The sequence below is a fragment of the Apteryx rowi genome, unplaced genomic scaffold (assembly GCF_003343035.1).
Source record: "Apteryx rowi isolate R43461 unplaced genomic scaffold, aptRow1 scaffold_1, whole genome shotgun sequence".
Taxonomy (NCBI): domain Eukaryota; kingdom Metazoa; phylum Chordata; class Aves; order Apterygiformes; family Apterygidae; genus Apteryx; species Apteryx rowi.
In genome coordinates this window covers 893,055-911,378 of record NW_020447196.1, presented here as the reverse complement: position 1 = coordinate 911,378, position 18,324 = coordinate 893,055, and the positions used below count along the sequence as shown (strand labels likewise).

The 18,324-nt window shown below is 33.3% G+C and overlaps 1 protein-coding gene across 11 annotated transcripts in view; it reads left to right on the top strand.

Annotated features, from left to right (window-relative positions):
* Window positions 1–18,324, top strand: part of PHKB (phosphorylase kinase regulatory subunit beta) — a 100,452-nt gene that overhangs the window by 35,522 nt on the left and 46,606 nt on the right. For all 11 annotated transcript variants that reach the window (XM_026059982.1, XM_026060065.1, XM_026060015.1 and 8 more), the window contains 4 exons: window positions 3,513–3,576; window positions 12,541–12,636; window positions 14,280–14,477; window positions 15,175–15,232. In XM_026059982.1, the coding sequence (XP_025915767.1) occupies window positions 3,513–3,576; window positions 12,541–12,636; window positions 14,280–14,477; window positions 15,175–15,232 (416 nt within the window). The remainder of the gene's footprint in view (window positions 1–3,512; window positions 3,577–12,540; window positions 12,637–14,279; window positions 14,478–15,174; window positions 15,233–18,324) is intronic.

Genomic DNA, 18,324 nt, shown 5'->3' with positions numbered 1-18,324 from the left:
TACAGTCAAGTCAGTCAGGTTCGTACAGCGTATTCATTGTGGGTTGCTGATTGGAGGAAGGATTGTTTTCATTAAAATACATTTTGCCTTTAATTCATATTTTTTAAATACTCTGTTTCTTACATTAATAAATTGTAAGGTAGAATGTAGCATGAGAGGAGTATAATGTTTAATATAAAAGCTCCTTCATATTGTCTGTCTCTGAACTTGTCCAACAGGAAGACATTAATCAGTAGGAATCAAACAAGTGTCTGAAGTGTGATTATGGTTTTGAAGTGTCTTATATTGTGTAATTGTTTAATTTTTTGAAGGCAAATTACAGCTGTTCTCAGACATTTGTAACAGAGCTTCCTCCTATCAGTTACAAATGAAACATTTAATAATCTAAGTAGTATTCGTGTGTCTGGTGAAGGGAACACTTGATATGCCATTGTAATTTGAAGAAATATTACATGATAAGGGAAAAGACAGCAGTATTTTAATGCTGAGATGTTTATATTTTTATTTGCAAGCAGTATTTGTGAGAGTCCTGAAGTTTTTAGGGGCTTTAAATACACAGACATAGAAAAATAATGATTGATCACAGTAAGTATTATTCTTATCCCAGAATAATGTCTGAGCATGTAAAATAGAAATGATTCCAAGGATATTCCATCCATATTTCCCTTCTTCATGTTTTGCAGCGACATCATATTTTCTAGATAAGGTAGTTTTATTTTATCTGAATATCAGTGATGACTGCTGTTGTGCAGCTATTACTTCTCTATCAGTTCTCAGTAATTTTTCATTTTCACTCTGAAAATACCTGACTGTGGGTATAAGAAGTGTTATAGATTACAGAAGAATTAAGGTTAGTACATAGCCCCTATTTGCAGCTTTCTGACAATTTGGTGGTTATAAATGTTTAGTTCTGGGTGTTGCAACTATTTTTCAATACCATGATACTTCATCATACATGGAAGTTGGGTATTATTAGTGCTTATTTTCTGAATATTTTTTTCTAACCCCTCAAAGTGTTGCTTCATTAATTATTTTTAAAAATAAAATAGGGCTTTCAGATTCAGAAAGTATATGTTCCTAACCATTCTTAATTTTAGTTTTTCCCCTAATGGTCTGGGGGCCACATATTCTTAAGGATGCTTTAATTTCTTAGCATCATGAATATCTCTGTGACAAGGTTGTTCTATTATCTGGGCATATAAGTCCTCTGATAACTATTTTCTTTCATTCCTTATTTGGCAATATTATGTAGTATTTATCCCAAACCAAATGACAGAAAAAGGGAAAGTTTCTTTTTTAGAGGAAAGCAAGTAGAAACTTCTAACTAGTTTAACAATATTATAGGGAAATACTGTACTAATAAAGAAACCAGAACCAGAAATCAGTTACATCAGTTGGTATCTTCTGTTTTCCCCTAGACTTTCCCATTCTTATACTTTAGGCTTTTTGAGTGTCTATATATAGCAGTGTAGCTGTTAATGAGAGTTTGTTCTTTTTTTGGTTTGCTTTTTTTCATGTTTCTGTATTGTGCCCAGTTGCACAGTGGTTGCATCTAAATGGTTCTGTTATGTGAGGGCAGTGGCATCAACTTTCTCTCTGTTATTTGGAAAGGCTTTATAGGAAGATAAAACTTTCAGTTCTTCTTTCCACTGATTTTTATCCTGGTAAGGTTGAAGACTTTCTTCCTGCAGTGCTGATATATATCCTTATACTTTTGTTCTGTCACTTCAATTTACCCTTATGGTCTTTTTAACTCTGTCTCAATCTTTTGTCATGACAGCCTGTTTCATTCTACTTTGATTTCTTTTCCGATCTTTTACCATATTTCCACAGCTCTGATAACTTTTTAAAAATCGACAAGGTAGTCATCTATATTTCACTACTTTCCTGTTGTTCTGCTGTCTTCCTCTTCTGTTGTCTCTTTTATCATCCTTTTCTGACTAAAAATATCCTAATTGAATTGTAAGCTGCTTGGGAAGATGAGCTGCTATGTAATGGAATGGAGAGTTAAGTACAAAGATGAAATTTGATTTTAAAGGGGAAGCTTGGAAGCTGGGGCAGACACTTAGGAGTTACACATAGGGCGGCAACAAAGTCAATAAATTGCTGTTGTAGCCTATATAGAAATGAAGCTGAGAGAGAGCAGTGCATTGGCCGTAGGCAGTGTGGTTAAAAGGAGACAAAGGCATAACGTAAGGTTTTAGTTTTATGAATAAAGTTGGAAGAATTATATTCAGCTTCATTTTGATTGATGTTAGAAATCTGTATTACCAGTCCATCTAAGAGAATGTAAAAGGTTTTCATTTTATTACCTGGACTTCTATAGTTTGTCTAGTTCCTATACTTTTATGTGACCACTTAGTAAGCAGTCTGTCTGAAGTGCTTTCTGTAGTTTGAATGTCTGTATTCCATAGTAAACTGTCAGAAAACTGGTAGCATTAAATATTACTTCTTAAAACACTAGCACTGTTGGATATTAGCTAGTTTAATATTTTACTTTTTGATGCCCTGTGAGCTTAACGTYTGGAATTTTGGAGTGGATGTACAAAAATTTAACACTTTATGTTAATGCTTTAGCTCATTATTATTCCAGTTGAGTGGACACATTTGAAGTTGGTCTATCTGTAATTGTATGTTCTTTAAAAGTGTAATTCAAAATTTCATGCTCTGTCATACTTCAAATTTTATATAAACCTGTCAAATGCATGTAGGTTTCTATTAGCTTATTTTAGGATTTTCTTTAAAAAAAAAAAAAGTGTGTGTGAGTGTTGAGAGAGAATGCTGATTCTCCCTTTTCTTAAAAATGGTTGCACTGAAAGTCTAAGAGTATATTTTTTTTAATGAAACAGCCTTTTAAGTCTTCTAGCATATATTTTTGTGTGTACTGTATAATTTTAGTATTCAGTAACTATAGTATATAATTTAACAGCTAAATTTTTAATATATACTGGTTAGTGATTTTAGTATCTATGGGTAGTGCTTTTACATTTTAAAACATGAGCTTGCTAATTTAAAAGCTTGTCAGCAGTATTTCTTTGTGGTAGATACTAGTCATGTAGTAAGTGAAGTAAAAGACCTATATGGCTGACATCAGAAATTTCTCCATTTTTGAATCCAAATTAATGTGTTCTTTTATTATATTGAAAACTAGTCAGAAATTAGTCTCTTAAGTTTAATGCTCAAGAGCTGACTACAGAAATTGTGCTGAAGTAAATCCTCTGTTAATACACTATTAGCAAGACCTTGAAATACATAATGCCAGATGTCCAGTAGCAAGGTGAGAGCAGAAGTGCTTTTTCCAGATGGTTTCTGACATTTGAAGACAAAGAAAAATGCTCGAAAGGATTAAAAAAACCACAACCTTGCTGCATCATCATTTTATTAATATAGAGGTTAAGCATAAAATATTAATCAAGAAAAGATCATAGCTCTGAAAGAGTTGTCAAATATATGTTAAATTTTAGTCTGTGCTTGAATTATGATAATTCTTTTTCCTTCTTCCTCCTCCTCAGCTCCGTGGGGCTGGCAAAAGCAGCTTTGGAAGCAATTAATGGCTTCAATCTCTTTGGCAAGCAGGTAATAAAAATGTTTTCTTTCTCTCGTTCCATACCAGTAATGGTTTACACTCTAGGTCAGCGGTTATTTTAGAAATACGTTTCACAGTGTGTTCAATTCCAGCTTAAAAAATTAGATTGCAAACTGATTGCTCCTGTTTCAGGAACAGAAATTAAGTCTGATAAAAATCGTTACTGTCCTTACTATCAAGTATTACTCTTCTTCCTTTTAAATTAAAAAAATAATAATAATTACAGCTTTTTCAGAAAAGGGGCTTGTGTGCCAGAAAAGATTGTCTTTTACAATTCTACCAGCTGACATAATATAATATGCCTCTCCATACAAACTTTGCCTCACTTCTATCTTCATGTGGCTTTTGATCAAGACTTTAAACAAGTTACATGTTCATCACCCCACTGCTATTTTATCAGCTTTAAATTTCAAGTATGTTGCATACTGGTGAAATCTTCTTTTGCTGTCTTTTCACATGGCTTGGATTTTTCTTTTCTGATGCAGTAAAATCAGTCAAAAAGGAAACCCTTTTCTTAGTGACTTGTGTTCCCCTTCTAAAGTCTCAAACTTTACATGGATTTTTTTTTTCAGGTGTTTTACCCATGGTAGTCTATAGCTAAAATAAAAGAATACTATTCTGAATTAATGGTCTAGAGAATGTACAAATGGAAGAGATATGTCACTCTCTAGCTATCAGTGTTATTAATGAATGGGAAAAAAGGTAGGAGTGCAGCTGAACAGAAAGTTCAATAGTGTCAAGTGTGTGCAGAAATAGTCATAAACCTGCTGGTGAGGATTGCCTGTAAATTGTCTGGAAGGAAGGATAAGTTGGTCAAGCCACAGAGTGGTGAGCTGAGTACACTAAGTGAAGCCTTCCATATTACACAGTCTCCTTGGAAGCTTTCATTCTTCTTGCCTTGTACTTGGTGTACCCTGGTCACATACCCAAATGCCTGCATTTCATAAAAAATAAATGTTAATTGATAAAACATGCTAGGTTTGCAATACCTCTTCTAGGGTTGAGTAACATCCAAAACTTGATTTAAAGAAATGCGACACTTCTACATCAGTAGCTTATTTTTGTTCTTTGGTATTTTTTTCTGCAGCGAAGCAGTTGTTCAGTAGCAGTATGTGATCCTTGTAGGTTTTAATAATTTTATATTGTGACCTTGATCTGAAGTATTGCTTATATATTTTTTGAGTAAAACTTCCATATATTCTTGATGGCTTCAAGGTTAGGGTTTTTCTTTTTTCTTTTTCTGTAATATCTGTGCTCTCCTTTTGTCTTGGAACTCAGATGGAGCTGAACTTGAGATTGTGATACTTATATATTTCAAATATTCATCTTTAACAAACTTAGCAAAATTAATTGTTTTGTCATAAAGAAAATAGGGCACAGGAGAGAAGCTGGTAAAAGGGAAAACAGCAAACAGAAGAATGCTGAGGTGTTCTGTGTGTGAGCTAGTGATATATAGTGATAATATACTAAATTAATTGAAATCTTTCTGTTCAGCATATTAAATTAAAGGATCTGAGAGCTATTTAGTGTTGTTCAGCTCCTACTTGCATGTTAGTGTTGCCACGCCTTAGAGAATTTCTTGTACAGTCAAACTGGTGCTTGTGCAGCAGAACTGTGGTTAGAGAAATCTACAGTAAATTGGGCTGTGTTTCCATTTCCTTGGGCTGATTAATATCAAAATCTGCATGTAACTGGACAGATCCCTAGGTCTATGGTAAAGGTGTGACTGGGAGACAAAAAGTCAAAATTATATTCTAAGTTTGCTTCTGTACTGTTTGATTATTAAAGCATGCTTAGTTATTTGTGTTTCCATTTTCTGATCTGTAAACTAGAATGTATGGATCAGAGCAGTCATATAAAGTAACAATTAGTATTTCCATAGGATTAATTCAGATCTCTTTAACTGAAAAATAAAATGTAAGCCTTATATATTGTTTGCTCTTTTGCAGAAATTTTGCAGTTGTGCAAAGTGCATGGACATATAGCTGTGCTCTGTTTACTGGTGAAATATGTAGTGCAGAAATGTGTATTGCTGTACAGACATGTGACTTGTAAATAATACTGTGTTTCATCGTAAGCATCTTTCTAGAAACTACAATTAAATTCAAAAGTCTGGTCCATGTTTTAGTCTAGATTAATAAGACATACTATGTTAATGCTTGCTGCTAAAGAAAAGGTAGAAGTGTTTTGTAAGCTAATTTGTGTGTTCAGTCTTGTACTGTTAAAAACAATAGGAAGTTTGTTCTTGACTTCCATAGTGTAAGTATGCCTTGGAAACTCAAAATAAAAATTAATCTTACACAACCCCTTATGAACATAACCTTAATGATATGAATCTTCTGGTTTTTGGTGGGGGGAGGGAAGACATTGCTGCATAAGACACTTTTGGATTTTTTTTTTGGTAATATCTGTAAGCTTGTAACTAGAATCTTAAAATTTTAGTGTTCTGTGCAACCTCATCTCTATGAGATGGCTTTCTTTGCATCTTGTGTCACTTTAGCACGCTGAGAAGACTCATATCAATGTGCCACTAGGATGGTTGCTTTCCAGATGCAATTCCACACTTTTTTTCATTCCTCATGGACAAACCAGTCACTTTATTTATATGACCTTTTTAAGCCTGGAATCATATTCACCAGCTATCACTTCCCTATTTAAATGCTTTTGTTCAACCAGAATCTTTTTATTTGTGAGTGCACTTTACTGGAGTCACCATTGCTGCACTTCAACTAGTGATATTACTTTAGTGTTCTCTGCATCTCTTGGAACCACCTGAAAGCTCCTGGACTTGGAGAAATTCAGGAAGCCTTTGAGAAGAACCATCATAATGTAGGTGTGTATGAAGTCATGGTTTGAAGGATAGCTGAGGCTGTTAGCCTGAAAAGCAAGCGTGGGTATTTGTTTGCAGACTGAAAACCCTTTGAAGATAGAATTTTTCTTTCTTTAAAGGAAGTATACAATTTGAAGTTTTTCTTCTTTTTTGCTGGTTTCAGACATATATGTGACTTCTCTTTGGAAAGAAAGCTGTCATGTGTAAAGGAAGTAATGCTACTCAGCTCTTTGTTACTGCTACGTTTTGTTCTAACTGATAAGTGGTTACTGATCATGTTAGATCTATTATTTTTATTCCATTTCAAAGTAAAAATAAATTTGTTTAAACTACTACTGGAAAAAGTCATGTGCTTGATACCAGACCAGTTGATCTTTCACATTCAAGCTCTTGTTTCAGAACAGAGTTGTGTGAAAATCTGAAAATAGTTTTAAGAACTTGTTTTTAATGAGCAAAACTACTTATAGTTTATTCTTATAAAAACTAAGCTGTTTTAACTCAAACTTTTCAAAGCTATTCAGCTGCCTAGGATAAAAAAATGTAGGTTACAACTTGTTTTAGAGCATGAGCAACTGACATAAAAGTATGATTTATTAAACAACCTTATCTACTGACAAAAGGCTGTAACGCTTGCTATTATTAGACCCTTTGTCTTTTCTGATGGCATAAAAAGGGAGATCTTCCTCAGTGAGGTTTTTTAACTCTTAAGATTTTGGCAGCCGTTATGATTTTTGTGGATATCTGTTTGTGTGTGTGCAGATACACACACATACACACACAGATATACACACGAACAGATATGCACAAAAAACATAATGGATGCCAAAATCTTAAGAGTACGTATGTGTGTACACACACACACACACACACACACACACACACACAAATTTTTTTCATATCTGTATACCTATCTGTTTACCAGTGCTGTGGGACAATAGAATGGTTCCTTTTTGCTTAAAAGCCTCTGAAACTTTAGAATACATTCTCAAGGAAATATTGATGATTGCTTTGCTTATATGTGCAGAGAAGTATGAAAGTGCCCTATATAGATACACAAATGTACCGTTTGGAAAGACTTAGACCTTTGGTCTATTTTTGGATTAGTGTACTTTTATTTTAGAAGCACGGATGTTATGGGTTAAGAACTAGAAGCTAGCAACGATCTTAAATAATGATCAACTATTAAATAAATATTGTCAGTATTTCAGAAGAAAACCTGTTCATTAATGATCTTTACCTTCCAAAAAAATCTCAAGCACCGGTAACTTAGGCTGCTGTTTCTTTTTAAATCATATTTTACTAAGTTCTGAAATGGCTAAATAAATTGCTGAAGCAAAACCAGTTTAAATGCTTTTAGAGTTTATTTCCAAGAGATTTTGCATAAACAGAAACCATTTTGACCTTAAGTCATGCTGCAGCAGAGTCAGTCTTTGTGCTCATCTCCAGCTGTGCTCCAATTTCTTTCAAGAAATCCTGCTGAGCACCTCAAGAGGACTTTGTCTGCACCTGCAACTGCACTAGTGCAACCCACAAAATCATCACTGGGAACAAAAAAAAATGCTAAGCCTTTCTAGTCAGATTTTTCCACTCACACTGTGGATGCTGGAAGAGACTAATAAATACAAATATGTAGGACTGCACCTGTGCCCTCATGCATGCATGTATGTTATACATCTTTGAGTAGATCATGTTAGGGAGGTTTTCCTGGGTATTTGTGCATGCACCCACAGAGGACACAAAATGAAGTTTACAAATTGGTCATTGATAATCACATTAAACTGATGCTTTTTCTTCCCTCCAAATACAAGAATTCTAAAAGCATTAAAAAAGAACATATAAGAAGTCATGCTACTTTTTGTGCTATAACAGAACCCTTCTTAATTTGTGTTCAAATATTTCTAAAGTGTCCTTTGCTATGCTTTCTAGCTGCCAGATACAATGAGGAACAATTACGAATGTTCTCTTGAAAAATTATTAGCTTTTAATTTCTTCTGGATTTTACCTGCTTTAATGTAAAGAGGAGTGTGCACATGCACATAAATGCATGTTTCTTTTTAATGCTGTTTGTTTTCATCTTCATTATACCAGAAGTATTTCATAAAAAGTGGGGGTTATAAGCATAAAAATGTAGTCAGGGTATAACCCTAATGCTCCCTCAGTAAAAGAAGGTTTATTTACACATTAAGAGAATTTTTAATAGATAAATTGCCTTAGTGTTCCACCTGTACTTGATCTTCCCTAACTTGCATTTAACTCAGATGTGCTAAATATACTGAATGTGTGCAGATGCTGCAAAGAAAGTAATAATTGATTATCCCAAAGTTCCAGTAATTTCCTGTGACTGCTGCTTCTAGCTGCTGGTGTCCAAACTGCTGCTAAATGCAGGAGCTGATAGATGTGCTCATTACGAGCTCCATATTTAGATGGTTGGCCCTCGTGCAACAGAAGTATTACACAGTCCAACTCAGAACTTCAGGGAAGGAGTTTCAGATGTGCGGGAGGGAGGAGGGGGTGTAGACAGAGCTGCGCTGGAATGTGCTGAAAGCAGCTGGGCAGAGAGGCTGGTGTTGAGGTGGCAAGCCTGAGGAGTGGTGATCAAGGGTTACTTAACATAGGCAGCCTTCATCCTCGCATTTTCTACGTCTCGACTGTTGACTTGGCAATGATAACGACCATTTAACATTTATTTTTCAATGAGAAATAGGTCAAGAATTCTCATTCCCTTTTTTGTTTTTGTGTTTTCGCATAATCTTTGTGATATTTGCGTTACTATTGCTATTATGTCTGATGTTAATGCACCAATTAAATATTTAAAAATTAAGATCAACCTTAATAGCAACTCCAGATGCAACAGATTATATAACCTTAAAAAGAAGTTAAAAATAATTACTAGAGTGACTAACAGATAAGAATTTTCTTCAGTTAGGACAGCACTTGGCTCTTAATTTAGTTTCTCCTTATTTTGCTTTAATATCCTATGCTAGACTTAATTTTTTTTTCCCAAATGTATTGTGTATCTCTGAAACAAGAGTTTTAAATCTTTATGAAGTGGTTAATACATATGACTTCAGTAGAAGCATTCTATTATAATCCTTAGTTGTGAGTTGATCATAGATCAATCCTGAATTCCTTGTATCATTATAACTTCTGCTGGTGTTGGTGGGATTTGGATATGGAAGAGTTATAAAAGGGGGCCATCTGTGTTTCAGTTTAGTTTTACTAAGTAGTTTGGAATCATTACTACTAAAAATACTAAAACTTGTTATTTTATTTTTTTTGTGGGCTTAAAATGGTTAACCCAAACTTCTGGTTTTAGTTTGTAGTAATACCTCATTCTTAAATGAATCATCATCCAGATGTAGCTTGGAGTAAATTTGAATGCTAATTAGCTGAGAATTCCTAACTACTGTAAGAATTCTGTTTTATCCACAATGCCTTTAAAAAAACCTGCGTATCAGCAAAAACTATATAACAGAACTTTATGCCAATGTTTGGATAATGCACTTGGTAAAAATGGAAAGTCCAGGAAGATGCATATGTGCACTGAAAAAGGCACTGTTAGTGACAAAACGACCACTGTTTCAAGTTTGACCTAGTCATAGTAATTAAAATTATTTGTATATGAGCTATATTTTCTATATTAGTTTGTGAAAATAATTATTTCTAAAAAAAATCAATGTCTCTGTAATGGTGTCCGTACTATAGAACCTTACAATCTTTAGAGAAGTGAAAAATCATTAATTTATGAATTAGGATGCATGTGGCTTTGCGAAATGCAAATTATGATTTGAAAAAGAAATGAAAAAATGTATTTGAAAGCCCAAAGAATTCTTGACTGCAGCACAGATTTTGAAACTGCTCCTTCACGCATGTAGAGAGATTGTGTTCACTGTGTATAAAAGCATTTAGAGATTTGTGAGCAGTCTGAATCTGGATTAAGAAGAAAGTAGAATAGTCAATCATGAAAAGAAAAGTGATTGTTTACATATGTTATTATTCAGTATATATGCTAGAATGATTAGGAGAACGGAGAGATTATTTTTGCATGGGGAAGAGGAGGAGAATGTGTTTTGTTTAGCCTAGCAAAGCAAAAGCTGAGTTTTTGTGTTATGACTATGTATATAATAAGAGTGGAGGTAAACGCTAAGGCAGAAAAAAGCTATTTTGTTTGGAAACCCAAATGAATAGATGCTAGTGCTGCCATAAAAAGAAGGGTGGTTAGCTATTTTTTTTGGAAATGTAGGTGGAAATTCAAGTTCCTAATCATTAGACCAGATGTGTTCTGGAACAGTATTCTTAAGAGAATAGTATACTGAAGAAAATGATGGCTTTTTAGGAGAAAGGTGGTAAATTAATGAAAATTATTTATATGGTATGGTAACTATGATATTAAAGGAACAAGCTCAGTGTTGGATGTATTTTTCAGTGTGATTGTGATATAATTCAGTATCATTTACAAAGTATATGAAGGTATCCATTCTTTAGTGAATGGGATTGTTTTGCTGGCAATCATGGGTTTCCAAGAAATTGCCTACTGCTAACACTTTTTAAATGTGGATTCTTTTTAAAGCTTAAACAGTGTCTCAGCTATGGGAATTTTTTCTGAGTGTTTCAGGAAGTGTCAAAAAGCCAACTGAGCCATATAGTGTAAAATTAAAGAATGTTACTAGGAAATGAGGTTTGCCAAGGAGTAGGTGTTGATAACATTGATCTTTCTAGAGCAGTGACTTTCAAAGTTTTAAACTGTATCAGTGTTCTAAAATTTTCTGTAGATGGTATGTCTGCTTGCCTAAAAATTGGGGGTTTAACTTACTTCCCGAGATTCCCCCCCCTCAGAACGCTTAGATGGTAGTCCATAGATTCCCAGAAGTGAATGCACTGAGAGCTGAAAGTCATAGTTGTAATGAATGCCTGTGGGACAGGTTTTCAATAAAATGTTTTCTGGCTGGATCATCAGTTTCCTCTTTAAAGACTGGATTTTGGTCATCACTATAGCAAGTTGCTGAGATATCACACCCTCCCTCTCCCCCTCCCTTGCTGGTAGTGTGTGTGCACTGGAAAGGGCACCACTAGTGCCAAAATGACCATTGCTTCAAGTTTGACCTAGTTATAGTAATTTCAATTATTTGTGTGTGAGCTGTATTTTCTATATTAGTGTCTATATTAGTTTTCTATATTAGTTTCTCTATTAGCGACAAGTGGGTAGTACTTAGAGCAGTAGCTTAGCTTTTAGAAAGGCTTAGAGACTGGAGCTGGAGGGGTCTTTTTATTCAGTCTGTGATGAGTATAAAAACAAAATCATTTTACATATTTGTTTTTATATAAAATATGCTTGCAAATCATATACTGGATTTTTGAGGTTAAACTTCATATAAAGCTGTAGTAAAGCAGTGAAAATAGACTGCCTAAATGCATGCCAGCTATTTAAAACTGGAGTTCAGTTGCTTACCGGAGATGGATCAGAAGCAAAGACTTTTAGTCTTTCAAGACTTTCTTCTGCTTGAACTCCTATAAGAGAATCTGGAAAATGGTAAATGATACCATCCAATTTTATGTAAAGACCAACATTGTTACCCTTCACATACTTTTTGCAAATTTTTAATTTTTCTGAGAAGCGAGTTAGGTATGCGTGTTATGAGGTGTAATATAGTGGCTGAAAAGCAAGACATTTTTGCTTGCTATGGATGTCCTTTTCCAAAGTGATACCTTAGGTGAATATCCAATTATTTGTATTCTGACTTGTAATGAAATATTCAACATTACCATTTGGAACTGTTCCGACAGACAGAGGGAGAGACAACTACTGTTTTGTTCTTAATGCAGTCAGCAGTCCCTGCTGTTCAAGAAATAATGGAAGAGTTTGAATGAGTGATATGATTCATAATTGACAAAAAGACCTGAAGTTTTTATTATCTGAAATTCTTCTCTCACTTTTTAAAATCTTTTGGCTTTACTTTAAATTTAAATGTTTTCAACTTAGTATTGTGGTTCTTTTTCTGGTTAAAATTGTCAGCTACCAGGCTTCTACAACTTAACCTAAATAAAACAAAGATCAGTTAGTTTCACCAGGATCTACTAATCTTTCTTCCCTTCCCCTTAAGTTAATTTTATGTTCTGTTTACAGGGCTGCTCTTGGTCTGTCATATTTGTGGATTTTGATGCCCATAACCGTAACAGACAGACTCTGTGTTCGTTGCTACCCAGGGAGTCAAGGTCTCATGTAAGTACTTAAATGGAATTCACCTCAACAGAGTGTGAAGAAAATAAATTGATATGAACATAATTCTTAGCTTTATGATAGCCATTATATTCTGTTTATTAAAGATAGGAATTTGTTGGGAAGGTGTTAGATTTTTTGCTTCTTAAGCATCACTGTGGTGTAGATGCTTCTCTGAAATGGAATTACTATGGAATAAAATACTTAGGTCAGAATGGCAACCTATTGGTAGCTTTCTAAATCATTTAAAAATAAAACTAAAATAATAATATTCTGCAATAAATTAAGTAGAGTTTGCAGTCTTCTTGGTGACTGTCTTGTCTTCAGCCTAATGGCTGAGTTTCCATTATAAACTCAGTGTCTGTGTTTTTGAAACATTATATTTCTTCAAACTTTAATTTGTTCTTTTATGTAGGAAAAAGGCTTTAAGATTGGCTCTTTATAAATTGCCAAATATGGAGGATTTCTTCATATTATAATACTATTATTACAAATAAGTGTTTATCAGTGAGTAAATTTTAGTGACATAAATACAGATTTATCAAAAAGATTTTCTATTTAGTATTAGCCTCAAAAGGTAATTTTGATTTTTGAAAGTCAGTAAATTAAAACGAGTGATAATAGAGTGCTACTGTGTTTTTGTTCATTCTGGGATCTGATAGCATTTTGCACATGAAACAGACTATTAATCTTCAACATTAATAGTGTACTCATTTTACAGAAGAATTATAGCAGAGTTATAATACTGGATAATTAAAATAAAAGGCACTGTCAGCTACTTCTTTATAGTCTAATGTTCTTTTAGATGTCTTTTGCTATTTATTATTTGTTAGAGATTTGAAATATTCCAGCAGAAGCTGGATTGATAAATTACTTTATAATGCTCTAGAAGCAATCTTGGAATCCTTTTTCTTTTCTTTTTATGGGCTAGTATCATTGATTTTGGCAAGAATGCGTAATTGAAATGGTTGTGTTTCTTTGCTGTCTCAGCAGAAAGAAAAAATGCCATGTGATGTCAGAATGAGAACTTAAGACTCATTTTTTGTGTTTCTGTAAGCATACCTGTAGCGGTGATGCACTAGTTAAGTTTTTCTTGTGCTTTTAGTTCGTGATAATTTCATGTGATCACCTTAATGTAAATTGGATAGGATTGTTTCTTACAGTACCTGAAGAAAATTTTTGAAAAAAGTTCTAGAAATGGTGCTTTAATCATGTTACTTCTCAATACTGCACCTTTATAAAATAAGTGTAATGATTCTTCCCAAGCACAGGATACCTGTATGTTAGTGTTTTATAAGAATAACCTGCAGGATATTTTCAACTTCTAAAAACACAAAGTTCTGGAGTATATTCATTTACCAATGTAGATTATCAACTATAAAGTAGGTTAGATTTTGAGTCAAATGAGTTTGTTCTCTTTTAAATAATATTTCTGAATTTTTGGTTTGTTCTTTATTCTTACACATTTTTATAATTATTTTTAGAAGTTTTATTTTGCACACTATTTTAATATATCAGTACTGCAATTTTGATAAAGATAAAATCATATTCCAACTGTATATATTGTTGAATGAGTTACACAGTCTTTGTATCAAATAATTTCAGAGATTTATTTAAATGTGTTATTTTCCCCTCTTCTTCTTTAGAATACTGATGCAGCTCTTCTGCCTTGTCTTAGTTATCCTGCATTTGCTTTGGATGATGAGGCTTTGCTCGGTCAGACACTAGATAAAATTGTTAGAAAATTAAAAGGAAAATATGGGTTTAAAAGATTTCTGAGGGATGGATACAGAACAGCTCTGGAGGACAAAACACGGCGCTATTATAAACCAGCAGAAATTAAGGTAAAGGAATACCTGGCCTATATAAAGACAGAGTTTGTTTTTTTTTAAATGTTTAGGCAGTATTTACACTTGAAAAAATAAAATAAAATAGTATAAATTAAAAAAAATAGAATAAGAACAAGCAAAACCACTTTTTGGAATATTGAATTGCRCAGTGATTCTTAATCCCTTCTAATGAAGGAGATGCATTTTGTAATTTGGCATGTGCAGTTTTGAGAGATTGCTAAGTCAGCAAGTTGGTTGTTGATTTGTTTTGTAATGAATGTGCTTCCATTTACATTTAGGGTACAGTTGATTTCACATAACAAATAGGGAAGTTATTTATCATTTTATTTAATTTCACAGCTGACTACAATCTGAGTGTATAGAAAATAATTTTGCTTTTGACCACAGTGTTTCTCAGTAAAGGTTAGATAAATGAAAAAAAATTCCCCTCCCCCCCCCCAAATAGTTTCTCTGGGGAAAATAAAATGTGGATGATAGAACTATTCTGTTTGAGAACAGGCTGTAGCTGTGTAAAGGCACAGTGAAACTGCCTTTAGCAAGGCAGAAGCTGTAAACTAAAGGAAAAGCTACTGTACTAAAATATTTTTTAACATTCATGTTTTTTGTTGCTCTGAAATGGTTCAGTAGGATTTGCAAATGCATTTCTTTAAACCTAAATATTGAAATGTCTGATTATTTTTCTTCTTCTTAGCTTTTTGATGGCATTGAGTGTGAATTCCCTCTGTTTTTTATTTTCATGATAATTGATGGTAAGTATGGCTTTACATTCCTGCTCTATAAAGGCATTTCAGAGATGGGCCCTTAAAGGAAAAATATAAAACAGTTTTGCTGTCCTGCAAGAATAAACCGTAATTCAGTGATACTAAATATGTGACTCGGAGTTCTGCCTCATGAGGAAAAAAAAAAAGAGAGAGAGAAAAAAACCACGTATTTCAGCATTTTTAGTGTGAACTCTGTTTTAAAAATATGATTCAATATGTATTTTTCTAATGTTTAAATCAGTGACACAAGCTCCTGCATTGACTTTTAAGACTTAAAACCTTGCAAAGGATATCGGAACTTCACAGCACGTGAGAGAAGTGGAATTAGAGTCACTGAGAGAGAGCGTATTGACCGACTGGATGTTGCAGCTGACCTTTTCAAGTTGGATGTTCTGTGGCAAATGAAACAGTTTAGAAGAGAAGAAATCCAGGCATAAAGACGCTATGACCAAGTTCCTCTTTGAAATGCCAGTGTTTCCAGGCTAAATTTTTCCATGTAGCCAGTTTGTCTACCTACAAACTTTGTCTTGACAATAGGAGACACCAAAAAAGTTCATGGGGAGATTTCAGGATGGAAGCTAAATTCACATAGAAAGAAAGTCTGAATAAGAAAATGAGCAGGGGTTACAGTCATCAGAAAGATTTGTCTTCGGCTTTGTAAATGGATGAAATTCTGGCTGGAGTTTATAACATTTGTTTTCTCTCTTCAATGTGTGAAATAGATTTCGATGCACCAACTTCACTTGAAAAATATCTGCATAGACTCTCATGTGCCCATCCATAACAAATTAAAATATCTCATTTGAACATGTAATAAGGAGTGATACCCAAAATCCAGGAGAGAGGCACAGATATTTTAGGCTGCCCACTTGCAGTTTTGGAAAGAGCAAAAAAGATAATAATCTTTTACTGTTAGCAGAAGAATAAAGAAGACATTTTCTCTTGTTTTTTTTGTATTATAAAGAAAAAGTACAAATTACACATCTCACAAATATTGTCCTATTTTTTTGTCTACCATAATCTCATGAAATAGAAAATTCCTTTAGTAGATTTTGTGCATGTGTATGTGTTTAGATTAGACAGTAAGCTGTGCTTTTTCCTTTTATAAGGTGTACTGTCATGAATAAGTTGAAACATTCTGTGTTTCTGAGGGCAGTAAGGCTGTGTATGCTCTTTGCTATAATACAGGAAAAAATAATATTCGGTTTATATATGCAAAAATTATTCTGAGTTGTTTGTGAATCTGTGGTATTAAACTCATGCAGTGTTAAAATTATATAAGCTTAATAGGCACATTAAAATTGTCCATAAGAAACAAAGTAGAGCAACATTTACATATTATGCAAAATTTTTGCAGTACTTTGTAGTTGTAAAATAAAGAAAACTGGTGATTGTAACATGAACTAAAAGACATGAAGTAAACGAGCATGTTCAGTTTTTTTGTTTAAAAACTTGTAAGTAAAAATCCTTTTTAATCTTGAAAAGGCAGTATGCTAATCCAAACGGAAATATATATATATTGCAGTGTGTGTGTATAGGCTTATTTTAAAATATATATATACACACACATACACACACACACACATATACTGCAAAAATATATATATATTTTTGTATATGTGTATATATATATTTTTTTAAATAAGCTTTGGAGAAATTTCAATCTCCAAATCCACAAACTTCGTTAATACATAATGTTCAGTACATGCAGAGGTACAGAGAGACTTACAAAACCACAAAAAGACAATGAAATAGGAGGAGTAAATTACATTTGAATGTCATTAAAATAAAAACACTGGAAAAAACTCAAGCTCCTACATTGTAAATAGTGGTTCTGCTGAAAGCCTCTTTGCCCATCCTACACACATGCAGAGTAGGGAGGAAAGGATTTTCAGCAAATGTATACTAAAGTACTGAATATCTAAGCAACTCCTGGTAACTGGATTTTATTTCTCTATAACAGTGGGACAGGGCTCCATTAAATAAGGACGGAGAGAGTCCGGTAAATCATAGTCTGTAACAACCCAGTTTTGCTCACGTGAACAAAATTTCTTTCTTTGTTTCCTTTTTGAAAGAATAGCAGAACATACTCCAGTAGCTTTATATGTGCAGTTACTCTTTTAGAGTACAAAATAATAATCTCATCAATTTTTCTGTTCTGTCAGTGACAGCTTTCTAATATTTTTAGATATGAAGAATAAAAACAATTCTGGCAACTATATACTACAGAATTAGTTATGTATTTTCTATTAGTACTGACAAGAACTCTCTGTTATTCCATATGGGTCATGATCATTATTACCCAACACATCTTTGCTAGATGATTCTTAATATAAAACAATTGTATTTTCACATAAATGCATTTCTTTACCCTCTACAATATCTGACAACAAGAATAATTAAAAAATAAAGGCAGTCAGAATATCGCTGTTATGTCACGACTGTGCTCATGTGTTGACATAGTTCCAATGGGTCACTTAAACATATCTATTATTATTATAAAATATGACTATTTTTTGGATTATATATATTTGGATAATATTTTTGATAGTTTTTTTTTTAACTTCTCTTTATGAATCTGGAGAAATATGGTAATTTTTAAGGATAAGGTAATAAAAGGAATATTACAGCTCATTTGAATAATATGGGAGTATGTGGTAATTGAGAAGGAAAACCAGGTAAAGAAATGAGATGCACAAGAGTGAAAGGTGTGTGATGAAAAGTTTTCATCTAACTTGTTTCCCTTTAAATATTTAAAAGTGTTTCTCTCTTAAAAAAACTCAGTGTAATATGTCAAGTTGTGGGTTTTTTCCTCGATGAACAAAAATGCTTTTGCTTTTTGATATATCCTTTCATAGACAAGCTTGTATGAATTGGACCCTGGTCATGTTATAATATTCATCAGATAAATTTTGGGGACTACTAAATTGTACCAGAAAAATATTAAGATACTGGTACATCCCAAACTTAACAATTTCTTCCCCAAAGCAGCATCATACAGAGATGACTGTTCCATTTAACATCTTGTGATGTGTTAGCTGTTCTGAACCACTGTAATGATTAAGATATAATATCTATGT